At 39.4% G+C, this 27690-nt stretch overlaps 2 protein-coding genes and 1 non-coding gene across 14 annotated transcripts; 2 read left to right on the forward strand and 1 right to left on the reverse strand.

The window, feature by feature from the left end:
* The first annotated feature begins 57 nt into the window (after nucleotides 1–57).
* On the forward strand, nucleotides 58–17912 carry LOC112573125 (sterile alpha motif domain-containing protein 12-like). Of its 12 annotated transcripts, none has more exons than XM_025253185.1 (6): nucleotides 58–96; nucleotides 10258–10346; nucleotides 10647–10878; nucleotides 11224–11290; nucleotides 11903–11979; nucleotides 12838–17912. In XM_025253185.1, exons 2-6 carry the CDS (start codon nucleotides 10263–10265, stop codon nucleotides 12954–12956), a joined length of 579 nt encoding a protein of 192 aa, XP_025108970.1. In that variant the 5' UTR covers nucleotides 58–96; nucleotides 10258–10262; the 3' UTR covers nucleotides 12957–17912. The 12 variants fall into 12 exon arrangements, with proteins under 12 accessions (XP_025108970.1, XP_025108973.1, XP_025108968.1 ...); XM_025253188.1 differs by lacking the exon at nucleotides 58–96 and adding an exon at nucleotides 361–568 and having other exon boundaries at nucleotides 10668–10878; XM_025253183.1 differs by lacking the exon at nucleotides 58–96 and adding an exon at nucleotides 379–568.
* Nucleotides 17913–20864: 2952 nt separating this feature from the next.
* LOC112573123 lies at nucleotides 20865–25969 on the forward strand. Its single transcript, XM_025253174.1, has 8 exons — nucleotides 20865–21571; nucleotides 22170–22322; nucleotides 22899–23028; nucleotides 23625–23742; nucleotides 24059–24156; nucleotides 24262–24527; nucleotides 24888–25053; nucleotides 25451–25969. The coding sequence occupies exons 1-8, from the start codon at nucleotides 21104–21106 to the stop codon at nucleotides 25483–25485; spliced, it is 1434 nt and encodes a 477-aa protein (XP_025108959.1). The 5' UTR covers nucleotides 20865–21103; the 3' UTR covers nucleotides 25486–25969.
* Nucleotides 25970–27137: 1168 nt separating this feature from the next.
* Trnaf-gaa lies at nucleotides 27138–27210 on the reverse strand. Its single transcript has one exon. It is a non-coding gene; the product is annotated as a tRNA-Phe (tRNA).
* Between the last annotated feature and the right edge of the window lie 480 nt (nucleotides 27211–27690).

Genomic DNA, 27690 nt, shown 5'->3' on the forward strand with positions numbered 1-27690 from the left:
AGCCTTGCTTGCCCACAGTAACGATGATCTGCTGGTAGTGAGTGTTGACAGTCACGTGGTAACAACGGTCCGCTGCCTGTGAGCGCTAGGTGGACAGTAAGTAGCCATCTTAATACTGTGTATGATAGGACTGTTTATACGTATCGTACTTCAGCTTAGACTTTTCTTACTGGCCTACTGGTTGCTTCGGGATGGAGTTTAGAACTACCCTCTGTCCACGTAGCTAGTCGTGTTGTTGACAGAATTATTATGGCCCCGGGGGAGGTGGGATTTACAGAGCAGCGTGAAATGTGTAAGAGAAGGGAGTGGGGTGAGGATTGATTGTTTTCTTTTTTGGCCAGATGTTTATCTACCTTCGAGTATCTGTATAAGGTCTAAGAATAAACATCTTCCTGGTTCTTACTCTTGAAGTTTTATCTGGGCCACGGCCTTAGACCCAAACACTATAAACAATTTAACCGCCTTTGCTTCCTACTGGCCGTGGCTGCTGACTTAATGTGTTCTTGTAGGTGTTGTCTGGGCCCGCTTATATAAGGATGTGAAATACAGTTTGACAGTTAGGACTAAAGTGAGTACATTATCTTTTTCATACTTCACATATGATACATGCTCTTCTACCAATGAGTTCACTGCTCACTGCTAAACTGTTCGTGGACTAATTTAGGTTGCTACACCGACCACTGTTTTCTTTCTCCTGTATTTCTTCTGTGTGTGTGTGTTTAGAAAGAAAGCCCTATAGTATGTTGTATATCATAATTTTGTGCAAGCCCCATTCTACCAGTGGGCGACTAGGCTGTTGCCGAAGGTACAAGCATTAAAGGGGAGGAGGGGAGGAAGAGAGATAAAAGTGCAGAAATGGTCTGAGTCTATTTTTCTTTTCTTTTTTTTTTTTAAACCGATGAACGATGTTAGAGCATTGTGGACATGATTGTTCTGGTGTAGTTATAAGCACTAGCATCTGAACCCGGGCAGGAGACGCGCCGGTTCGACACCCATGTGGCGCAGCGAACCCTACCTATAGTTGTCGTCGTCGTCAATGGGTACCTGATATCATATCATACATATGAGGGTTGAGGGGAAAATAAAGTAGAAAGAAACAGGAGATGTGCACCACCCTCACACAAAGATGGCGCCAAGAAAACTTTGGTTTGTAATGCATCATCCACAAAGATATTAAAAGGGTTTTTCTTGTAGGTTACAGCTTACATGACTGCTATATATTTTTTTCAATTTCACGCTTCTGTTTAAATTTATTAACAATTAGTATTACTTAACGAGTTTAAATTTTACTTATGAAGACACTGTACAGCATCTACAGTGTCGTTCACAATTATCTACAGGTTAACATTACGCTACAAGAATGATTGGTTAGGATGGCACCACTGAGCATGATTTTGCAGTTTTCACTAATCGGAATAAAGAACACGTACAGCTCAAAACAGAAAAAAAGCAGAGTGAAAATTAAGCCTTAATTTGATTACCAGCACACATAAATTAATTACTAGGTTGTTATAAGTGGGGATTTGAGGGGCGCAGTGTTACCTAGCACCGGTCCTGTTTTTGAGGGAAATATTTGAGGAGGTTGTTGTAGTCAGGAGGAGGCCATCGGGACGTGTCTCTGCTCCCTGTGTTAGGTAGTCTCCCCTGTCTCTTGTTCTGTCGGGTGTGTACAGCGGTCTTACAGTAAGTCGTTCGGCAGCTGAGACCCCAAAATGTTGTTTGTTGATGTGAATCCAATGGAGATATACTTGCATTATTTGCATTCTGTCCGCACCATCTAAAGATAGCTTACAAAGTTAATCAATCAAGTAGCGCTCGCTAGTCTTTCCAGACCAGCAGTACTCAATCAGTTTTGCTCAACAGTTTCTGGAGGTGGGACGCACTGCACCTGGATCGTCCACTTTCGTACTTTTTGCTTAAACATCTACATAATCAATTAAATTAACAAATACTGCAAGCTAATGTCACACGAGATCCCATGAATAGTCACAAGCAGGGTATCCCAACCACACACTTCTATGATCAGTCAGTGGTGCCAACTCCCTGCCCATACCCACTCCCACAGGATAACCAGGTTTGTTTTTTTTTGGTTTGTTTTTGTTTGTTTTTTTTTTGTTTTTTTTTTGTTTTTTCTTTTGGTCTCCATTCCCCGACCTGGTGTTTCTTCAGAAGCGCAGGCACTGTCGGGGGCTCCACGTAGATCGGTTCGCCTTTTTTTTTTTTTTTTTTGAAGGTCAGGGCTGAGAGCGACTGAATTGCCGAGGGCAGATTTCACGTGAATAATTTGTTCGTGTTTCTTTCTACCCACTTACCATCCGTAAATATTCAGTGACGAGGTGTAAATATGGATCACTCCTCTTTGGAAATAGTGGACATGTCAGGCTGAACTTCGAACAGTGAGAAGAACATTGTGTTATGTCTGGTCTAGTGACACTAACAGTAGTGGTTACACCAGCCTCTATGCGAAGGAAAAATATCTTCACAGATTAAAACACTGAGTGCTTATTAAGCTCGAGTTCAAGTTCCATAACTTTTACCAAATCAACATCAGTTCAGGTGCAAGAGTGCAATTCTACAGATCATTTTAGTCCCTTTTTAGGTGGTGGGAGGGAAAATGTGAGAGACGAGGCTACTGGCAGGGATGCCACGGGGTCTGTCTTCTGCTAGACCAGCAAAACTGTGGTATACATATTTATATACATCACTGTATATAAACCATTTTTCATTGCTTCCCCCTCCCCATTCTCTCTCTCTCTGCCTCATGCTAGCATGCCTTGCAAGAGTGTCTTGGTGTAGCACATGGCTGACCATTAGTAACTTATTAATACTAAAGTTTGCCAAATTAAACTTTCTCACAAACCATCAACTGTACAAACTCACTTTTTCTTCTCGCTTCAGATTTATAGATAGCAAACACGGAACAAAAAATCGTTTGAACCACCTATGTGTGCACCTGTAGTCGGCTTGTCGCCAAGTTCCAGCCCATAAAGTCTGTGTTCCAGCAGGTCAGCCTGACATTATGGCCATAAAAAGAAGAGTTGTACCGGAAGCGAGAAAAGCCTGCGATAGGTGGGGGGGGGGAATATTGGAGGCTGATGTAGGTAATAACTCACACGTCAGAGTGCAAACGATCCACACAGCGCGTGCGTCACATAATTAAAGTTTTCTATTTTCGCTCAGAAGAAGCTGGATGAATACTTGGATTGTTTGGGGTTTATTTCAGAAATATCGCCCGTTCGGAGCTGCTAGGAGGTTAAAGGTTGTATTGTCACGTTCAGATTCCTTGATCAAAGCTGCAGGAGCTGCTGTTTGTTTGATGTAAAAGACTTGTCAGTGAGGATATCTTTTGTTGTAGTTTTGTTTTGCTGACATTGAGTGCACACATCAAACCCACAGAGTAAAATGTCTGTCTTTTAGAGGTGGCACGAAACCTCTATCCATGAAAGGAAATTGAAATCTCTCTCTGTATATATAGCTTTAGGAATATAAAGTATCACTGAACCTGTTGTTGCAAACAATTCTTGCTTCTGTTTGTTAATTTCATAGAGTAATCTCAGCATATCTAGATCAAAGAAGCGAGTCGGGGAACCTTGATTGTGCTAGTACTTCTAGCCTCCCCGTGGCAAGCCTTTCCGGGAGCTGCACATGACAGTGAAGGGATGTCACCTAAAGGCAGATAAACACTTTACAACACTGGCATCATTAATTCTCTCCAACAGAGCAAACGTCGATGTGGAGATCAACAAAAGAGTTGCCAACGCAAGTGCCTACTTCTGCAGATTTCTCAGGAACATTTGTGAGCATAGTTGTTTCAACCTTTACCACCAAGTTGAAAGTCTGACGGCAGTTGTCCTCCCCACCCCACTCTACAGTGAGAACTGAACCATGTACACCAGACACGCCAAGCAGCTCGACCAGTTCCACGTGAGCTGCTTCCACTGTCTGCTTTACATCCGCTGGCAAGATGGCATTCCCAGCTTAGTTTTGAGGAGCGCCAGTATTCCCAGCATCCATACCCGTCTGCTGAGATCGCAAGATAGATGGGGCTGGACATGTCCATGTCTGACAGTCGCCTGCCGAAGCAGCTGGTCTATGGAGAAGTGCCTGGACAAACACACAGTCGGAGGGCAAAAACAAAGGCGCTACAAAGACAACGTTACACCCACCCTCAAAGACCTTGCCCTCGACCGCCCATCCTGGCACAACACCCACACCCAGGGTGTCCATGCAGCTGAGGTCAGACGCGTCAGGGCAACATGCAAGACCGGAATGCCCCTACCCCTTCTCTCCCCCCACACTTCGCCAACACCACCTTCTGACAGCTACACGTGAGGGAGACTTCCGGGACCGGATGGGCTTCCTCAGGCACCTCCCAACCCATCACCACTGACACTAGATCCTTAAACCGTGCGTGCGTGCGTGAAATCACGGTCGTCATCAGCCTCCGAACACCAAACGAACTATGAACTTAATTTGTTTCCCCTTTGGACAACAAATCACACGGTCACCCCTACTCGAAATCCGAACGGACAGCGCACTTTTATTTCTCCAAAGCTTTATTCCTTGTCTCTTGTCTGTCTGTGCTCTCTCTTTCTCTGTTCACTGTGTGTGTGTGTGTGCAGTAGCTCTTATATCTTATTGTATGTACATAATATTCACCATTCCTATGTTTCTCATGCCGGACAAAGCAGAATATTTCGCCTGTCTTCTGTTGTGCTGCTCTTTCGCTCCATAGCATTAGCCTTCCCCTTAATTCTGCCGAAGCCTGTCAAAAGCCTGTTGCTCTACAACAATATCAGCTTTTATATTTTATCCGATAGCCCTTGCTCTCACTGTTAAATAGCTATGAAGTTACTCATCATCTTCCTCACTTTCCTCAGTTTCAGATAAACCGACAATGGAGGAAGTGTTCTACAGTCATTTCCTCCTACACAGACCTGTTCTCTCTCTCTCCCTCACACACACACACATCACAAACTCATATATATATATCACAAAACACACACATGCACAAACGCACCGTTGTAGGAAAATTTTAAAACCATCCTGATGGGGACCTATGAGCTAAATGAGTCTGGCACTATTTTGCCAGGACTGAGTGAGATGACAGGATGTTTAGCCCAAGACTGAGGCCCGACATTAGGTCCCGACTGATGGCCGAACTTTCAGATCAGTGGTAAATGACATGGTAAATGACAGGACCTTTGTCACCATTTACTGAGGCAGCATGTTTAGGTCAGAACTAAGGTGGCAGGACTTTTATTTTGGTCAAGAAGACACTGAGTAGCTGAGCTGACACTTTGTACTGACCCACACGATGCATGCAAATAGGACTTCAGTAGCAGTTTGTGAAATTTGGTGACTACTACAGAAGACTCATCTACTATGTGAAAGTTTGTAAAGGTTTTCACTAAACACTTTGGTTGGTGTACCTTGGATGTGAAACTGAGTTATCATTTAATGTTTGGATCGGATGCTAAAAACATTGGTATTTTGAAGCCAGCAGAGATACTGTCAGTATATTCAGCTTAGTGTGGATGTTTGGATCATCGACATAGCCATCGAGAGGAAATTGTGTGGATGCTCGGATATGAAATTAAACTGTTAATTGTGTTAATCTAACACTGGCCTCTACCGGAGACAGTCTTTTCTTATATCTGGTGGGAGGGGTCTCATTTCCCTATTATTTTCAGTCCAATTCAGATAATCGGGACTTCACTTCAACTACTTCCATTCTTTGACAAGTTACTTTCATATCACAGTGTTTGGCTGCCTGGTGAAGGGGTCGAAAAAGGAACAACACTGACACAGTCCAAGAGGACAGACAGGCTTTGTCAACTGTTGGAAACTTTCCCACTTTCCTTGTTCTCTCCCATCCACCTGAGACTGTAGCAGGGCATCTGAAACTCGCATGTTAATTTTTCTGCTTTTCACCCATTGGGTGAATTTTTTATCCAAACAAAAAGTACGGGGGGCTAAAAACTTCAAGCTACATCGAGCTTTCGTCATTGTCCTAACTTCATCGAGAACTGGTACAGTGGTTGGGTATTATAAGTCCCAGGAAATCACTGAGACATCTTGTAGTACTTAAGGCGCTTAGCAGCAGTTAGAGACGCGGTTAATTAAAGCTTCTCACAGCCTGGAAGTTGCTTCACTTTTCAAGCCGTTCCGGACAGGGGCTCAAACACCAGACGACTGTGAAGGCGGCCTGGGAAGTGTGGAACAAGGTGAGCTGTGCGTGTGCGTGTGCGTGGGCCAGGAAGTAACTGACGCTGTGTCTGCGTGTGAGAGTGGAAAGGTAACGGTTATGGCTACTGATCTTTATGGATGAAATAAGTATGGTCAAACGACTTGTCAAGGGTGACACGCATGGTAAAATGTGTTGTGATGAGTGATAAACGTGGTAAAAGTGTTGTCAGGAGTGAGGAAATGACACCGAAAAATCCGTAGTAGTGATTATATAAATAAATTACACGTTTTGTCAGTCGGGACACGTACTGTGCCAACAAGATAAAACCACGATAAATATCAACATAGCTAGGATAAATATCAACATGGAGGGACAAGAATTATCCGCCGTCGACAGCTCAAGTGGACCAATACCAAGATACACAAACTTTCCAGACGTCAGCATCCATGTGAGTTCCTGCCAGACTGACATGATTCCTGTCTGTCAAGTCTCCTTCTTCGAGTGTTTCCCAAAGTTTGTATAAGACACTCATTTGTATTTTTATACTCGTACGTGATGTAAGACGACGACATTCTGCTCATTTTCAAGAAGCCCAGAAGATCAAGACAGTGGATTTGAAGTGTTACCTGTGAGACATTAGAAAAGAAGAATAATCTGTACGAAGCGATACTTGCTAGACTATGGAAAAGAGGTAGCCTCTTTAATAAAATAATAAAACAGTAAGCAACATCCATACATAAATACATATATCCCTTGACTGGTACTGGCTGACGAATGGTTATCCTGATTTGATAGGACTAGTCGTCAGGGGAACTTGAATAGACGCAGTGATTGACGAAGCTCTCCACTAAGGCCTATCTTGAGCGGTGATGAGTAGGTTCTGAACGGAACGAACAGCCCACTCCTTAAAGTTGCAAAGAACGTCCCCACTGACGAGTTGATCAACTTGAGTTGCAGTAACTATTAACCTAACTAGGAATTAAACGTTTAACCCAAAAAGGGAATGGCCCCTTTCCTTTGTAGAAAGCGCTTTAGGGGTTGGAATAAATGTCTTTGCAGACCATCTATATCGCTAAAACTAACAGGAAAGTGATTGTCGGTCCAGCGAGTCTTCAGGGTACAACGACGATCACACTTTACTATCATTGTAGGCGTTGTTTGATGCTGCTATATGATAGTGGGAAGGGGGGGGGGGTTAGGGTTATAAAATAGTTCAAAATCATTCTCATTGAACTTTTCCTGCTTACCTATTCTGTTTCCCTCAGACTTGTATAGTAATTCGTTGTGACTACGAATTGTTGTTAACTACGTATAAATGCCATCTGCATCATTGCAAGTTTTCCTGGTGTTTACAACGCACTCAGTGATCATTACCAAGGAAATTGAGAACTTTCTCTTGTTCCCTTCGCCTTCCTACTCTAAAGGGCTCAACGAAAGCTTGTTTATACTCAACAAGAAATGTTTAAATTTCGAACTGTTTTGTTCCCACTGTCTCACACGCTGCGCAAAGAACTCCGCGTTTCACTTTCGCTTTCTAAAGCCACGAGAGTAGCGTCTCTTTGTGACGTAGATGGCGCTGCGGCTGCGATAGTCTGCTTCCGGGAGAAAAGTTGACATTTCTGGAACAGCTGAGATGGGGTCATTGAGCTAGGTATCGTTATCTACCGTTTACTCATCGCATGTCTGTTGCTATTATTCATGGACGAATGTTGTAATTCTGCATGACTTGGTCTCACATACGGAGCGGTCTTCTACCTAGATTTCACAAGGGCGTAACCTATGGGGCAGATTTTGCCAGACTGCCAAGCAGAAGTCCGAAGAAATGCTAATCAAACCGAGACAAGTCAGTGTAAATTAAGCATCCATAGCTGTAGCAGTAGACATTTCAGTTATTGCTGCTGTAAACATTTGTTTTAATTGTTTTTAACTCGTTCATAATTTCCGTCATGCTGCCAACCCAGTGAAGTCGGTGTTTTCAGTTGCCATACCATTTCTGACATTTGTTTCTCGTGTTCCGTTTGCATCTACTAAAATTTCACAGTTTTTATTCGCTGCAATATTTCATCTAACTTTATAAAACAGAATACACTGTTTAAAAGCAGGTTTAACCAGAGTTAGATTATCATTGCAGCATGGATAGCGTAGAGTAATATAGTAAAAGATTTTTTAAAAAATGTTTTTCAAGAAAGATAAGAAAGGAAAAGCTACTCATTAATGATTCATTAAGGTAAAACGACATACGGAAGATCGAGGAATATTTACAAAATAAACATTAAACAGCCAATCATAGGATCATAATTAATTGCAGGATTGCTTTAACACTCATTACAATTACCAAGCTATCAAGAAGAGAAGCAAGTGTTTATAACCTACATTGTTTTCCTTTTTCTCTCACCTTCAGAATTGTCTTTGTATTTTTGGTTGTCTTAAAAGGAAGTGTGGAAAGATCAATTAACTGCATTGTCAGTAGCCATGAACAGCTACAACAAACAGTATTTTTTTTCCAAAATAGGCCTTATGCAAAGTAAAGGAAATGAATTAGACACTAGGAGTAAGAGTTAATAGATAATTGTACACTATGGTGATAAAAATGTGACAAGCCACCACAAAATAAGTCTTAAGTCGTACAAAGCAGTTTCATAGCAGAGGCCCAGTAAGGTGATAAAGGTCAACTTTGTGCCATCGGACTTTAAACCTTTATAAATCATTTGCTTTTAAGACTAGGAGAACAGTTTTAGTATCAAAGGGAAGGTCTAAACCTGTACATTCTAAAAGTGAACAAAATACAAAATCTTCACTTTCCAACTTAAATCTCGCTCTGTCTGATTGGTGGCAAGTCACAAATAGTAACTTTGTAATCTTTATCTCAAGTGCAGTGTTCACCATGAAAGACTGATGGTAAAGTAAGCCTACATGTGAAATGTGTTCCTTTACCAAAATGTATTTTTAGTTTTGAGCTCGCATGCTTGGCAGTCAGGCTTTTATTTTGGCATTGTTATTCAAATCATAGGCTTTTTTGGTTATTTTTATTTGACTAATTGAACAGCGACACATTATAGTAGATTTTTTTTAACAGATTGATATGCTTATGTCATTTTGTTAGCTTTGATATCCTGAATATAGTTTTAGAATATTTTGTCCAGTCTTCATTAGACTGGTCAATTTAATTTTCATTTAATGTCTGGGTTCATGATTATCTAATGTTTGTTTTCTCCCTGTTTCATATTTTTCTTTTCCTAATTCCTAGAACTGCACCATATTAGAAGAAGCACCCATTATTACAAAAATTTTCATTTCTTCAAATTGTTCTTCTTCTGATTCTTATTATTTATCTACTTGACGAAAGTGAATTGTAATTTTTGTTCCCTGGAGTTCATTGATATGAATGATGTGGAATGTTGGGAGAAAAGGATTAACAAATTATCAGTTACTAAATAATGAATTTACTTGATCACTTGTAGTAGATGTATTCAATCAACCTTTTCAAAGATGATCAGGATGATTTCCCCATCTCCCCACCACCACTCTGAGAATTAAAGAATCAGAGAAAAGGTTGTGCTAAATATTTGCAACTTGCTGTATACCATTTATAAGTATTTCTTATTCTTCAATGAATTAAGCTTATCTTAAATTAGTGAAAACTGAAAAAATAACCCACAGACTTGGAACAAGTTTGAGCAGACTTTCATTATCCTAATTTTTCAGTCTCCACTGATACACCCATGTTCTACCTATTACTTGTACAGCAGCCATAGAACTTCAGTTTGAAATAAATTCAGCATGAAATCACCAAGCTATACAGCTTAAAGCTGCAGACAATGTTCTATCACATGCTGGGTAGAGGATTTCAAATAAAGCCATCAGTGAATAGCAGTACCCTCTAAGGAAAATCCTGAATGTTTTCAGGCATATTTGTTAGCTGTGCTCTGGGATGTGGTGAATACTTAATTAGACAGTGTTTGCCTTTTTTGGCTGTAGAACTTGGCTTGCTGCTTGTTGGATGAATGTTTTCACAGTGTTTTGCTTGACGTGTACAAAGATTCTAAGTGAGTCATATCTGCAATCAGCTGTCATGGAGACTAAAGGTGCTGAGGCTCCAGGTGACAAGGAGATGGGAAAAGGAGAGGAGAAAGTCACACCTGAACCTCATGAAATGGTAGGTTAAGTTATGCAAGTGCTGTTCATTAGTATTCAGTACAAACCCTAAGCTTGGCAATTTATTAGTACTATAGTGGTGTGCTATTCACATTTTCCACCCATTAAATAGTATGTCATTCAATGTACCAAAATATGGCATGGTTATGCACAACTCATTACCAGAAAATGTAACATTATGCCACAAAATGAAATACTAATTTACTTCACAGAAAACACAGTTGCAGCATAGTGAGTTGGGACTTTGTTAGTAAGTGAAGTGAATGTTACAGCATTTGAAATAAATGATATCGTTTGCTAGTCACCACTTCTACATGAGCAGCCAAGCAGAGAAAGTGCCATTGGCACCAACAGCAGCAGTATGACAACAGCTCCAGCTACAGGTTCTGCAGTGACCCCCAGGAAAATCCTGAAAGGAAAACCCAAACCATTGTACTTTTGGTCTGCAGCTGATGTCAACAAGTGGTGGCGAAAACATGGTGGGTTGTGCTACCAGCTGTATGGAGATCTGCTGACAGAACATGATGTGGGCGGTAAGAACATGCCACTTACCCATGGCAGTTTTTTTTACTCATGTTTCTATAGCTTATATCCTGATAAAGAGATTCATGCAGCTAGATCTGTCTTGTTTAGACAATTTTATTTCAAGCCTCTTTGGCTACGTTGCATAGGCAATCTTGAGTGAAGACTAGAGTTAAGCTTAGAAAATTGTCTTAGCCTAAGATGGCAAAAAAGCAAATTGCATGGGCTGTCTTATCTCCTTAAGCAAGCAATTAAAATTTTATTGAGCGTAGCTTATTTTAAATGGCTTAAAATTAGAATATTAGAAAATTATTGTCATGTTATTAGATGGTATATGCTGATATAAATTTTTTCAGGACGTACACTTATTCGCATGAATGAGATCAAATTGGAAAAGATAGGCATTACAAATGTGGAACACAGGTAAATTTTGAGATTTTGAATAAATATAGAGTAGAAAGGTGTTTTTAATCTCTGTTGAAACTGGTAAAACAGGCTTGTTTGTGTTTGGATTATATTGGTTTGCTCTCTTTTTTTTCTCTGCTTCTGCAACCTGCTCATTGACTCCATTAATCCATCAGGGCCAGTTTTAAGTTTATTGGATTTAATTTAATTTTATAAACTTCTGGCTTAATATCTCCTATTCTTTATACGCCTATTTTTATTCTACATATTCTGTGACAGGTGTAGATTTGATGTGCATGAACAAAAACAACAGTTTTATATGAATGCTGCAGTAGGTGTATGTCACTGTTTAGCTATTATTACAGGGCTTCTGCTAAGGCTAAATTCTTTGGGGTCCCAGGGACCCCTTCTTCAGATTTTTAAGGGGTCCCTGTTCTTCACCCAAATTTGAATGGGACCCCATTGACGAAAATTGAAGGGGTCCTCCGAACTTTTAATGCGTACTGTACGCAATTTTTTGCGTAAGCAGAAGCCCTGTATTTTTTTTTTTTAATACTATATTTTACTGTATATATATAATTGTAGCCTGTAGTATCAACATTAAATCAGCTTTATCGGGTGACCTTTCAGACACGAACTCATGCAGCACATTCTGCGGCTAAGATTGAAACATGACCTGACAGAGCTGAGGACTTTGGAACAGCGAGGTGAGACTTTTTGTTTTGAATCATGAGTTTGAGAAAGCCATTTGATGATTTAAAATAAAAGCTTGTTGTTCACATAGTGTAGCAAAAGTTTCCATGAAGATTGATACATCATTGATATTGTGACAGAAGGGTCTTGTTTCTTCTCGAAGAAACATCTGCATGTGATTTGCATCCTTCTACACCCACCCATTCTTATTAGCATATCCTGGCCAAAGACAGAACTTCAGTGTGAAAGCCAGATAACACTAGTGTTATTGGTTGAAACTCTTCATCTGTAAACCCCTAGACCTCTGCAGTTCTCAAAACACCACCTTTGACTGTAACACTTTTTTCCACTCAAGAGAATTTCAGAGGCCCTCTGTTTATTGCATATTCATCAGTACCTTAAATTTTTTTCGTTTATCACATTTTAGTTCTCATTCTCTTCCTCTTTGGCCACCCATCCCTTCTTTCTAAATTATATTTGATGTAGTGCATGATTGTATCTTGTCATCGCAGTTAAAGGATAAGAGTGATGTCCCTTATTCTAGTGGCTAGGGGTTTGACTTGTCTTTACATCCGCGGTTCTCAAACGGTGGGGCGCGACGTGCTTACAAGGGGGTCGCGAAGGTGATCATTTTTTTAAAGTTTCTTATACCGGTATTAGTGAAATTAGCTTACATTGCTGGCTATGGGGGTTGCCCAGACGTACCTTTGTTCGTCAGGGGGGCATCACAAGTAAAAGCTTGACAACTGCTGCTTTACGTCCTTGTGTTTGTGGATTTCTAAAAGTGGAAGTAGGCTTTGTAAAGTATGGTGAATCTAGCTTTGGAGAACAGCACTATATAAATTCAGCGATTGTTATTATTACTGCTTCAGGTGTAGGATTTGAATTGAAACTGCCAGAGCCAAGACCAGCCACACAGCCTACTGATAAGACAGAAAAAACAGACAAAAGTATCACCGAGAAAAACGGCAGAGGAGCAGCCCTGAGATGATACTCAGTGATCTTTAACTGCAGCGCAAGCTTCCTTTCAAGAAACCACTTGTTCTGGGAGAGACCAATCTTTCTACAAAGATTTGCTTCTTTCATTCACACACATCACTAAGTGTGACAGAAAAGCCAGCACAGTCATATTTGAGTATATGGCAAAGTTATGCTCTTTTGTGACTGTGTATTTACTCAGTGGTGATATAGTTTAACATAAAGACAAGATTATTGTGTAATAACTGGTTCTGAAAATTGCTGCAGATATTTTATGTTGCATAAGGAAAAGGAGTAAGACATTGCATATTGCACTCCATTTTAGGTGAGGTGGCAAATGTTGCTTTGTGGAGGAAGTGGTTGTCACTTCAGACATAAAGTTCAAAGTACAAAACATTTGATACTAACAGTTTCAAGGAACATGCTATGGCTGATATGTGTGGAATGTGTGAGACCCAAGGTGTGATGTGATTCATGCTGCTGACCTGTACAGCAGGTAAGTTGCCACAGATATAGTACAGAGTAAGGTGAGTACCTGAGGAACGTGGTGCTGTGAAAGAAACATAAGCAAGGTTGTTAAATGTGTATGATGCTATTGCTATAACTGCTTTTTGTAGGTGAAGAGTGTGCGGCTACAGATGGCATAACGAGTATTTCAGGCGTTAGGCTGGTAAGGTGACATATGTTCATCATATTTTAGTTTTTGAAGAAAATGAGTGGTGTAAAGCTTGTGTGTTTGAGTATGCTGTTTAATAGGGCAGACATTAGGTGCATAGCTACAACATGAAGTGTCAGCTGTATTGTGGTGAAGACATGGTGCATAGCTACAGCACAAAGTGTAAACTGTATTGTGATTAAGACATGGTGCATAGCTATGGCATAATGTGAGCAATATTGTGAGAATGTGATGATTGTGGGGTTGATACATGTCAAGTTTTAGCTCAAAACAAAGATGTTTGCTTTTGGCTGTATAAGGAAATGGGGTGTCTCAATGCATGTGTGGGGAAACTGTGTATACTGCCCAGGTTGTTCAATGTGCTGTTATCACCAGCAAGAAATTAGTTGTGTATGGTTAATGTTCTGGTAGTCATGGGGTGTGTGGTATATTTGACACTAGTCATATTGTGTGCATGCTTGATGTGTATTCCATGTTTGAGTCAACGTATTTTTACATAGATGATGGTAAGCTGATAAGGTCAGAAATGATGACTAGCATAAAATAGGTTTATCAACCTCTAGGCATGCAGTGTTACAGATGGTTTAAGTTTATTATTGGTGTGTTAGGATAGGTTTATATACCTACAAGTATGAAGTTTTAAGGATGTCAGACATACAAGATGCAAATAATGTGTCATACATGAGGTTGTATGGTGCAACAGAATTTATATTGTGAAACATTTAGCATTGGAAATGCAACCGATATGAGTTGTGAAAGAAATTATGAAGGAATAAATGATGCAGCTGGTGAAGTATACAGAGATGGAAAATAGGTGTAAATGATGCAGTTGATGATGTATATAGAGATGATAAGTGGCTGTAAATGATACAGCTTGTGATGTATACAGAGATGGGGAGTAGGTGTAAATGATGCAACTGTAAAAAGTGTGTAGATAAAAGCAACAAACAGAAGAAACCAACATCACATATGGCACAAATGATGTAAAAGCTAATGCATACATCAAGCTGTATGATGATGCAAATGTAAACCATGAGCTGCAGCAGAAGCATAAAACCTCTGAAAGATTACATCGGTGCTTTCATGAAAAAACAAATCAATACCACATCTTAAAAACTGGATCAGTTGTCACTAAATGCTGCAGGTGTGTAATTTCTTTAGTCACAACAATCCTGCAGTAAATAATGTGCAATGTCTTCATCAGTTATGAGGGATTGAGCATTGGGCATATATATTTATATAGCGTATACATGGTTGATTATCATTTTGTTGTTTGGCATTAATTCTTGAACCACAAGGTGTATTGTGCTTCAAACATCAGGTTATTATGTTTCAGATATGAGATCAGACAACATTCACAATATTGTGCTTCAAATAGCATGTTTTATTATGCTACTAATATGCTGCAGACAAAGCATAATTATTACCTTATAGATACAGTTTATTATACTACAGACATGAGTTTAGTTGATCAGATTATAAGATGTGATGTATGGCACATGTCATGCATATTTTGCATTAGCTGTTATATGCACATTGCTCTGCATACAGTACTCCGGGCTTGACATGGAATTCCATGTGAATGGAATGAAGCAGACAGTTTCCTAACATCATGAGTGGAATGAAGCAGTTTTCTAACATCACACAGAATTTTGCAGGGCGTCCTGTATGAGTCACCTACATTGTGCTGCACACTTCAGTCCTGATGTGTTTCAGACTTGAGCCATGATCTGCATATAGTATTCTGGTCTTAAGACTAATGGTACTTTGTGCTGCAGACTTCAGTCCCGCTGTGTTTCAGACGAGCTATGTTCTGTTGGATTCAAAGCTGTACCTTAAACTTGAGATATCTCATGCTTCAGACATGAGATGTGTTTATTCCATTATTTATCAACAGTCTACTTATAAATGACTTGATATCTTTCAAGTCATATTCATTATATCATATCTTTTGTTATGCATGAAATGATACACCAAGACTGGCATTATAGTATTGGGTGGTACAGGTGTGAGAAGTGAAAGATGGAGCAGTAGTGTAGTCAGCTTACAGGCACATCCTCTCTGTAAATAAGCATGCTTCAGATGGAAACCTTTACAGTTAAGGTCCCAAGGATGTACATATATATGCACTTTGCATGCTAAAAATTTATGAACGTTGGATGTTTTAGCACTGCATCACAAGGATGAAAGTAGTATTTAAATTGTGTGTTGTGACTATGAAGCCATTCCAGTAACCATGGGCAAGAGGGTTGAGAATTGAGGAGAGTGTGTGTTAATTAATCAGGTGTTAAACATTCATTGCTTATTACACAAGCTGTGTGAGAATTGTAAGATTGTGGATGTCTGGCCCATGTTTATGGTCAGTAATATGTCCTGATAAAATATTTATTGTGCAGTGAGAATGATTACATAGAGCAGAGTGTCAGGGGTGTATTTTGACAGTTATGTAGCAAAAATGGTATAAATGTGATTAGCTAGGTTAGAACTAACTGGTAAGAGATGGCTAGTATAATGTAGAGTTCTAAGACAAGACACGAGATATGTGAGTGTGAGGCTGGGGATGAGAGGGGAGGAATAGTCAAAGTGAATATAGAGAAACAAGGTCAGGTGGAAACATGAATGTAGCTAATAATAAACATGAAGTGACAAAGTCATTATAACAGGAAATTTGTATACTTCTTCCTAAAATAACTGGAAAGAGAAATCCGGTGAAAGTGTCCTGATCTTTGTGCCTGGAATAGCCTTGGTTGGAAGTTCTGTTAGCTAGGTAGTGGGGAGGGAGAGTGGGTTTAAGGGGGTTTTCACCAGAGCACACTATTATGCCTGATAAGTTTTATCTTGGAATCTTTATATTCAGCATTCTGTCCAGATTCACTTGTTAATGTTGCAAGGTGCACTTGAGAAAGTCCAGGATGATTGTGAGAGAAAGTGAAGATTGTGTGTGATGCCAGTTGCGTGGGTAAACTTCAAACTTTGACTTTTGTTAGTCCTCAGGGCAGGTTTTTCATTTGTTTTAGAGAATCTGTAGAAGCAGCCAGAATTTAGGAAGGGGGGGGGGAATGTTTACTTCCTTTTAAAAATTTCCAAATAAAAGGTAACAGATTGTGGTTTTTTTTTTTTTTTTACAAAGCCTTTGATAAATTTGTTGAGGTCAGTCATCTGGAATGCTCTAGCAATTTCTCTGAAGCAGATCAGGAGACAGGGCTGCAAGAACACAGTAGAAGCCAGTATTACTGAAAGCAGTTAGTATGTGGAGGCTTACTCAGTTAGCAGCAGTTTACTGTATGTCTCACATTTTATGCACTAAGATTTTTGTAAAGCTTACCATTGCTTACTTAGCCGCTGACTTCGATTTCTACATGCAGGCATCAGAATTTTGGCATGGTTTTGATTGCCTGACAATAATAAAACCATGGGTTTTAATAAGATTTGTCATTTGAGCTGAAATCACATGCTTTGTATGAAAGGGGAAATTATTTGACAAAACAAAGAGAAAGCATTAACTGTTTCAAAGCTTTTGTCAGCACTACTTTGGATTTGGGAGATGCTGTCAGATGTTAATTTGTGAGGATGAATTTTTGAAGTTTGATTTCCTCTGATCATTTAGCGCTTTGGTATCATTCTACCGTTACCCTTAAAAGTTGACACTGTTTAGGGATAAAAATAAACTTTTTATTCATTTCAAAAAAATTCTCATCATTTTGCATCGTGTGAATTCTTGTCTGCATAATCAGATATATCCAAAGTATAAAAGAAGCTATTTGGTTTTGCATTGACTTTGGTGCAAATTTTATGAAATGAAAAAGTTTTTAAAAGTGAGATTTCTGTGTGGAGTTTACAGTTTGCCCATTAAAATTTATTAAATACTAAATGAATCTTGAGTGAGTTTGATTGGCCCAAAAATGTGAACTTTCCTGAATGAAGAACTTTACAAATGTGTAAGAGATCAGCTTATAAAACACCCCCTTTTTTTCTTTCTTTTTTTTTTTTTGTCTTTTTTTTTTTGGATTAGCAACAAGACGAACCAAGACTGTGTTGTGTGCATGAACCTATCTACGTCCATGGTTGTGTGTGCTTGTTATGGGAACCTTTACTTATGTAAAAACCACTCCAATTTTCCGAGGATAAATATTACGACCTAAAGAAGAAGAAAAAGTAATTAGCAGATTAAAATAAATGCAAAATATATATAACGCATGCTCACACTCATAAGATTTTAGGTATGTTGTTATAGTCTTGTGTGTATGCCTAAAGAACACTTACCTTTTTCGTAAATAGAGAAATTGAAATGCTCTTGTTTTCTTTTCAGCAGATTAAAAAAAGCAAGATTAAAGTCTTCACGAGTAAAGTGAAGGTCTTTATACACTACTGTCAGTATACTGGTTGGTTATTTACAGGCTGTACATTTTCATGCAGTCATCTAGATATTTGTGTGTTCTTTTACTTCACAAGAACAAGACAACTAAATCTGCCTCTTTGCAGGCCTGTATACATTTATTAAGAAAAATATGGTAAAATACTTCATAAAATTCTAGGAAAATTGAAGAAAAATTAATTCTTAATACATATTCAGAAAGTTACTAACTACACAACAACTCATATCATCAAGTATCCTAAAAGAAAGTTTCTTTTTCGCAGTTTGATTGTCGATAAAGAATGCTAGACCCTATTACTCATTCACCAGGTGTGGCTCGGCCACCTGCGCTGTGCTAGCTAGTTAACCTTTTGCCACCTCTGTGACATTTGGGACATCAAGAGTGCAGACAGGCTCCACTGTTGTGCAAGTCCGAATGTTTCCATCGGTTTCCTTATTGCTTGATCTAGAACTTTCTAGCTGTTGTTTATTACTTTTTACTTTCTTTTTTACCTTCCCTTTCCAGGCATTGAGAGCATATCTCTCCATACTTGTTCTTAATAAGGTACTTAAGGTCGGGACAATTTCTTAAACCATTCTTGCTTTCAGCACACTTAAAACTTTCAAGAAACAAAGTTTCTGGTTATCTCAGACTCTTTTCCAGCCTTAGGTACTTTTCATTCACAACCATTCATTACTAGTTGTTTGAACCACATGCTTCACTACAAAAAGACAATGCAGACATCCTGTTTATGTGGGTTCCTGGCCATTCCAGTATTATGTGAAACAACTTGCCCAAGCAGCCAGGAGGGTCTTTTAGCAGATAGTCCTGGATAACTTTTTTCCAGACAGGAATCTTTCCATGAAAAAAAAATACATTTCACAACTTTGGCAAAATCAGTGGGACTCGATAGTGTAATATATACTCCAAATCTCTCACTGCATCCCCCATGACAAATTCAGCCGATGGGAAGATGTGGCTCTCGATTGACTACAAACTTGACGTTACCCTCCATTGTTTTTATGTGCAAAAAAAATTCTCCACCACCATCCATTGCTCAGAGTGTCAGGATGTACTGACTGGAGGACACGTAATACTCACTTGTCCAATGCTGTCTACAGCTCAATGAAAATAATACTAAACATCTAACTGAGGTTTTCAGTGGAGCACTCTCGTTGAACCTTTCGGCCATTTTATAAAATATTTAGATATTCCATCTAATACAACAGATTAAAGATGCCCCCTATCGCCGGTGCTGTTTAATATCTTGTTGGAGCAGCATCATGCGCGAAACCCTCCACGACCATCACACTTTCATTTCCATTGGTGAAAGGCCGATTTGCAGCACACGCTTTGCATATATCAAGCTGCAGACACAACAAAAAACTGCAAGACCTTGCAAAGAGACTGAGAGGCAGCTCAGGTGGAATGGAGACTAGCACTGACACGAGTAAAGTCTTGGTCACTGGCGACAGCAAAGCATGAACGAAGCACGAGTTGTAGAGGTCAACAGCTTCAAGTACTTGATCGAGAGACCTCCTCTCTATAGACAGCAGCCCCACGACAGACATCGGCATCAGGATCGCACCAGCTAAAGTGGCAAACCACAAAGCACAATCTGTACAAATACTTCATAGTACCGATCCTACTTTAAGGATGTGACACGTGGACTATGCTCGCCGATACGGAAAGGAGAATCCAGGCATTCGAGACCAAGTGGCTGAAGAGGTTGGTCCGGATCTCGATCGTACAGGGAACATAAAACCAATAACTGTGGACGAAGAACGGCTGCCACACTTATAGAACAACAGAAACCTCTATTTGTAACACTCAAGCGGCGGAAGCTAATCTGATTCGCCATGTAACTCGGCACAACACATTGTCGTAGACCTTCCTTCAAGGTGTCTAAGGAGGGGTCGAGGCCGCGTTGACCAGAGGAAGAACTGGCTTAGGAAGGAATGGACTGGCTGTCCTGCGCAGGACCTGCACACTATTGCCCAAAACAGGCACGAGGGGAGGGCCTTCTATGGTGTTTATGATATCGTTTGAATGCAATCTCACTAGTAGTTTTAGTCATCAACTCCCCAAGTATACAGTGTCAAGGATACTCTCTTGCTCGCCAGGTTCACTTACGCACTCGTCCAGATATGTTTGGTTCTTTTGTTCCAACACAAATTTCTCCAAAGTCTTGCAGGCCTGTCTTCTTTCATATTTGTACAACACATAAACTTCAAAAGAAAAACATAATGCAATGACCAAATTCAAAATCATAATCGCTTTGACGCCATCGTGAGGCCGTTTAGAAGCATTTTACAGGAGTTTCAATCGTTTTATTTAATAAGAAAGAGTTTCGGGGATGTTGTAACGTCTTAGCTGGAGAAACAATTTTAAAAGCGATGACTGCGGTTATCAGAATCAACTTGAGGGAACAATATTTGCTGACAAGCCATTTAAAGAGCCCCAATGATGACTATAAAACGAAAGGAAACCGATATAAAATTTCAAGAAACCATATCGCCACGGGACTGAGACAGAGAAATGTTATCTATTCTCTCTGAGACACATGACAGCTGACGACAGCTCACCTCAAGTCCGCCATTTAAATAAAGGCACGTCAGAAACGTAGAGTTTGTCACGTGACTGGGAGTCTCAGCAGGTGCGGCTGTCCTCGTGACAAGTATTCCTGCTGACTGCTGTACTAGCTAATAATACTCGCTACTTACAGTCACATATCCATTCACTCACTGACCTATTCCTGTGTCGGGAATACCCATGAATAGATTATAGCCGTACCTCTCATGGAAATGTATGTATGACCATGTGGATCTAAGTTCGTGGTATGACTAAGCCGCTAGCGACGGTTGTACATAGATATAGGTCATGACGTAAGCGGGACAACTTCCCGGATGTCAGTGTGGCAGACGACAAGGGCTGGACTGGTCACGTGACTGGGATTTCCAAGGATCTGCACTTCCCGAAAACAGTAATCAGATTACTGATTATTATGAACTGTGGCTATCAGGTATCCCCAGACACATCTTTGTAGTCACGGAGGCAACTTTGATCAGTAGCGATCGCTGATATTACCGACATTAAGTTCGTGAGGACACTTTCAGTCGGACACCAGCGATGGCAGCACGTCGACGGTCTTCGCAAATCGCTCTCAGGAACCAGACATTGAGGCTACTGGAAACTCCTCTTGAAGACACCGACACGCCTCAGTTCACATACAGCGATGCCAAGACTCTGGGCACTGACACTGACAGCGCGTGGCAAAGGTGGAGAGACAAGGAGGATAGTGATGCTGGGGTGTCAGACGATCCAGACACTAAGACTCACCTAGACGCTGAGGTTCACCCGTGTGTCACAAAATATGAGGCTGTGCAAGTTCCAGAACTGAATCTGCTGTTGAACAGTGCTAGCAGTTCTGAGTCATCAAGTGACATAGACCTCCATGTGAGTGGAAGTGTAGCAGACATTTCTCAAACATCAGACAGACTTTTACAAGGCTTCCTGTATGGGTCACCTAAGAGGCTGCATGAGTATCTCATGGATATTTTGTCCTGCCCGAACAACTTTGGAATCTTTTCATCAAAAGTAAGTTTCTAATTTTGTATTTGACTGGCAGCATTGAGGGCTTGTTGAAAAAAATCTATACAGAATGGTACCAAGCCGACCAAGGTTGGATAAACTAAAAGGAGTAAATGTTTCTGGGTAATGTTTTTGAGTCAAGCCAAGAATATCTTCATAGGAATTTGCATTACATTTATTTAAGATTTACAAAATTAGTACATAGTGGGTGGTTAAATCAACATTGCTAAGCAAGAGGATTAATTGATTGATAAATGTTTCTCTCCATTTTGCTGGAAATTGTACAGAGGGGGTGTTGCTAGCCTGAAAACATCTTCATAAGCTATGTCTTTAAATTTGAGAGTTTTATAAAGTTTTCCACAAATTCACTTTCATTGTAGTTGCATATGATTTTGTGACACAATCTTTTTCAAAACTCTTCTTTAATTTTGTGGAGTATTTTTACTTTTTGTTCATTGCTTGTATTCTGTGTTCTGTAATGTATGGTATTGATAATATAACTTGTCATGTTGCTTTCTTTAATTTCTTTAAGGCTTTATATTTATTAACTTGAAAATCCACCAAATAATGAATTTATTTAAAGTTTGTTGATTTTAATTCTTAGAATTTGAAACCTGAGTGTGAAAAGGGCATTTGGCATTACCGGCCAGGCAAAGAATACATCATCTTAAAGAAACTTCATGGACCTGAGAGCCACACCACAGGCGTTTACCTCTGTCAAGACAAACACACAAAAGCCACTTTTATTATGAAGAGGGTAAGTTGACATCTGATTTCATGAGTCTCGCATGGGGATTTGCTGTCAGTAAGAATTTGCTGAATTGTGGTATTCTTAGTATTATTACAGCCAAGAGTAATATTCACAACTTACAGGCTGGCTAAAGCAACCCCTGCAAAAGTATTTAGTAGATATGTCCTTAATCAAGGAACATCTTTTAAATTAAGAATTATAACTATACTCTGTCCATATGTTTATCGTTCTTCCTGTGTCCTCAGTCTATGTCACAGTTTGCCATTTACTCTAGCAATTTAGCATACCCTTTATCACAGTAGCTTGGAAAATTAAACAGAACTAATACACATACAATCATTTCTATTTTACGTTTTAGAGTTTTAAGAATGTGACCAGCACCCTGACTAACTAAAACAAATTGAAGTCAGTTGTTGTTAGAGTGAAGCATACCCATACTTTAGAAAAGGTAGTGCAGGAATGAGCTGTCTTCAGCAAGGACAAAACTGTAAAGGCTGCTCATTTTTCTATGGCTGATGATAAAAACTGTGGATGTCAGTAATGTTAGTCTAATTTGATTGTTTTTTTTTTTTAATTCTTAAGATCTCTAAATCCCAGAGAAGATTGATTGGAATTGAATTCCTCTGCCAGCACACACACGACTTCCTTCCTGAAGTGTATGGAGTGTATAAAGAGGAGGATACCATCTGTATTTTCCTTGAATATATACAAGGTATCACAAGATTATATAATAAAATAGAAAAATATGTCAATGTCTTTTCCTTTATTTCTCAACTGTTAGAGAAAAATGTGAAACCATTGATATGAATTTATATAAAATAAGTATGACATGTACCATAAATGTGCACTTATGCTGCACACTTAAGCAGTAATAAGCAGTGTTCAAAATTTTGAATTTGTGATTTGCAGAAATTTTTTATTTGTGATTGATATAAATTTTGAATGCTCAATAGGTCAACAGGGCTTCTGCTAGGGCTAAATTCTTTGGGGTCCCAGGGACCCCTTCTTCAGATTTTTAAGGGGTCCCTGTTCTTTGCCCAAATTTGAAGGGGACCCCATTGACGAAAATTGAAGGGGTCCTCCAAACTTTTAATGCGTACTGTACGCAATTTTTTGCGTAAGCAGAAGCCCTGGGTCAAGAGTAAAACAAAATGTAAAATACAGCAAAATAATAATATATTAAAACAATTAAAAATAATTTTAAACCCAGAAGTTTATCAGCGGATAATGGTTACACCCTCTAAAATGGCATTTTAACATTAACATTATCAGTCAAATTTTTGTTAAGGGCTTTTCTTAAATGCACAGGTGGAGCCCTTGAGAACAGAGAGTGGAACATTATTAACATAAAAGAGTTCGCAATAAAAGGCTTATGTGTCATTCAGTATCTTCATAGCTTTGATCTGGTTCATGGAGATATTAAAGTGTGAGTAAGCAAATTTTTTTAAATAATCATTCAGTGATAGCTTGTCTATAATTGGTACTTGCTGATAGAAAATTGTTTATGGTAGTAAATATGTTAAGCAAATGTTTTTTAAAATCATTCGAGGATAACTTATCTATAATTGTAATTGCCACCTGCTGTTTATGGTATCAAATATGCTGAGCTTTTTTGTTTGTAAACATTCAATAGATCAGTTTTATGTGCATCGTTTGTGAGTTATGTAAAGTGTTTGAGAGATGGTCTATGTAAGTCCTATGTAAGTAACCAATGGATCAACTAATGAACTGTGTTTGAACAGGGCTAATCTGATGTTGCGCAACAATACAGAACCAAACTCTCTTGTGTTTGTTGACTTTGAGTCTGCAAAACATCCCCAGTACATCTTACACAGAGGAGGTAAGGCAACATAAATTATAGGGAAGAACAGAGATAAGAGATTGTGTGATTCATTTTGAACACTTCTGTTAACCTACTTAGGAGTGTGTTTTGACTGTTTGTCAGGTCATACTTTGCAATACCTGCCACAGTGGTACAAGGAGATTCAGAAGCACGACAAGTTTCACCCTGTGATGAAGACAGCTGACCTGTGGGCATTCGCATGTATTCTGATCAGCCTCATTCAGCCTAATATTACAAATGATCCAGAAGCTCATCATAGGCTGCACGGACCCTGGAGTAAAGAGCTTGCATTTATTAAACAGAAATGTAAAGAATGTAGACAGCAGAGTAGGATTTGTGCAACGTGCCACAACCAATTTCTTTTGATGGTAAGTTTATAATTTTTATCACTGAGTCAAACCCTTGGTGACACCTGTGCTGATGGATACTGTGTATTGCAGAAGTATGTTTCTGTACTTTCTGCAGTTCTTAGATCCTATTTAGAGGTCTGATATACTATGTTTAAAGGAAAAGAACCTTTATTAAAAACACTGACCTCTTACGTGAGTGTCTGGATCTGCTTATTAATTCAATCATCACGTCCGTCAACACTTTGTAGTCAGCTGGCATGCTACCTTCTTCCTTCAAACGTGCTGTTAGCCATGCTTCTTTCTTCCTTCAAGCAGGCTGTTCGCCAATCACCTTTTGTGAAACTTCATGAAATTTGTTTTCTTCTTTTTATCCAACAGTTGGAAAATAAAGGAAAAGACATCTTAGCAATCCATCTGAAGCATTTGATGACTATGAGTATCAATGATCCTGACTGGTGCCGCCTGAGGAAACTATTGGAATATCTTACTGATGTTAATGATGTGGCAAATATGACAGCCGAGGAAGCTCTCCGTATCGTTGAAGGTTTGTGTTGCTTATTTGTTCCTGACATTAACAGATTACATATCTATAATAGCTGGTTATGTAGCTTATGTCATGCTGACATCAAGAGACTAAATGTCTTTAATAGCAGATTATGTCACTAATTTGTTGCTGACATTAACAGATTATATTTCTATAATAGTTTTTTGTAGTTTATATCTTGCTGACATCAACGGATTGTATTTCTAGAATAGATTTCTGTACATTAAGTCTTGTTGACATGTCCATAGCAGTTGTTGCTGATTGCACCTATTTAGGTCTTTATTGGATAGTCATTTTTGAATAAGTTAAAGGGTTTTGTGATCAAAACAATTATGAAGATTTCATGTCATAAATTCAGATGCAATGATATGCACAATTTGTTTTGCTCATTCCATAGATCTGCATATTAACAATGGAAGCTGCTCTTCATAGCCATGCTGTTGACTGGCTTGTTGAGTCTTCAGTGGCATCATTCAGAGGAATAACGATCACTTGGTTGTTCTGTATAGACACTTCAGCAGTGCCTTCACTAATACTTCCGGAATTGAATCACACCATTCAAACTAAATGGCAAAAGACATGATTTGGTGCCAAATGTTATCCTTTTGGTGTAGAGTTAATAACTTGATGCTGCTATGCCTGCTGGCTGAATGATTTTTGTAATTACACTAACATATCACATGCGGATAATCATGTCGATGGTGAGTTCATGCTCTATGTTGAGCTTGTGCTGTAAAAGAAAAGATCTAAATTGTTATATTTTATGCATGGACCTCTCTGGATCCAGTTTTTAAATATAACCTTGTTGTAAAGTTGAAATCAGATATTTAAGTGTTTTGGGTTCCATCATCATTTCCTCTGACATGTCAAACTGAAGACAAGAATAAGACAATAATAAAGTTCTTTATAGCATTTAGTACATCTTCCCTGAAGTTCTTTTGTGTTGGGTATCACTAAACAACTTTGAATCATTATTTATTAAACTTTATTGTGCCCATTAAATAAACAATCTGTTTACTTTAAACATTTTTTGAGGCAATCCAATTTATTATTTCTAATTTATTGTGTTAGATTTCATGAAAACTGATGTCAGTGAGGAGTGATGCCTATGGCTCTCTAGCATCTTGTTTAGACATGTTGGCAGCTTTTCACATGTGGAAGCTTGTTATATAAATGTACATTACAATGATCAAAAAGAGTCCCTACAGCAGTTAGACAGATATATAATAAAGAGACACACACACAAAATAATGGAGCTTACTAAACTACAACCTTTCTATACCAGATTTGGTATGGATTTACACGACTAAAAGGATTATTAATATATAGATGGAATAATAATTTGAAGATTACTTATAGAGCGCTGTTTCCTAATGGCACACAGCACTTTATAAAAATAAAATTGCACGCTCTATGAAATCGTGAAAAAAAAAGAAAAAACAGCATACCAAGATTGTGCCTCATCTAAACTAAGGCACGACAGAACAAGTGCGATGAAGGGGAAGGAGATTCCAGGCAGCTGGCACAATGGAGGCAAACATGCGCCCACAGACAGATTTAAAGTTTAAGTGAAATAATGTAAAAGACAGCGTAGGTACACGTCTAGCGGCCATTTCCTTGTGATGTCCAAGCCAAGCTCAGTGCAAGATGCTATTTCCCAAATATACGGGATTCTCTCCCTTGCGTTGATGAGAGACACAAACCTCAGGTTCACAGAAAGAGGTCAACAGCACAAAGGTCAGGGTTAGCGGCGTCAGTAAAGTGCTGGACTCAGGATTGTACATGGATATCAGGATATGGTACACGCAGAGAGCTTGGACCATCTGTTGCTTTAGGCGACCTGTGTACAAGTGTGACGTTTCTTGTTTATTACCTTGCTGTAAGCTTCTAGCCATTTGGTGACCTTACAAAATTTCCATAATTTCACTCCCGTCTGGCGGGATCGTGTACTGCTGGACCGGTAAGTTGCGTGTGTTTCGAAAGAGGGATAGTGGTAACAGTAGCTCATGTGTCAGATATATTTTTCTTTTCCAACAGAAAAAGAGAAAAGTGTGGAAGAGGTAAAAAAAATCGCGATACCACTCTGCCGAAACCCGGGATCGAACCAGGGACCTTGAGATCTTCAGTCTAACGCTCTCCCAACTGAGCTACTTCGGCTGCTGAATGCTCGGAGTGGTATTAGAAATCGCCATTTCAGGACATTCGACAGAGTCTGGCGCCAGGGGCTCTGGCCAGTGCTGCGAACAGTCACCATCGAAGATCAAAGGTCTCGTTCAAGTTGTCGAAGCGCTGTACAACAGCTCAGTGAGTCCAGCAATGCTCACTACTTTCGAACAACATACGTGGAGGATGTCCCTTGTCACCTGTGCTGTTTAATTTCTTCTCGGGTTCATCATGCTCAAATCTCTCCACGACCATCATACTCCATCTCAGTTGGTGGAAGACCGATCTGCAACCTACGCTTCGCAGACGACAGACCTGTTAGCAGGCACTGACACAGACACTGACACAGACACTGACACTGACACAGACACTGACACAGACCTGCAAGACCTCACCCACAGACTGACAGACAGTTCACATTCACATGGAATGGAGACCAGCACTGACAAGACCAAAGTTGTGTCAGTGGCAGTG

The sequence above is a fragment of the Pomacea canaliculata genome, linkage group LG10, assembly GCF_003073045.1.
Source record: "Pomacea canaliculata isolate SZHN2017 linkage group LG10, ASM307304v1, whole genome shotgun sequence".
Classification (NCBI taxonomy): Eukaryota; Metazoa; Mollusca; class Gastropoda; order Architaenioglossa; family Ampullariidae; genus Pomacea; species Pomacea canaliculata.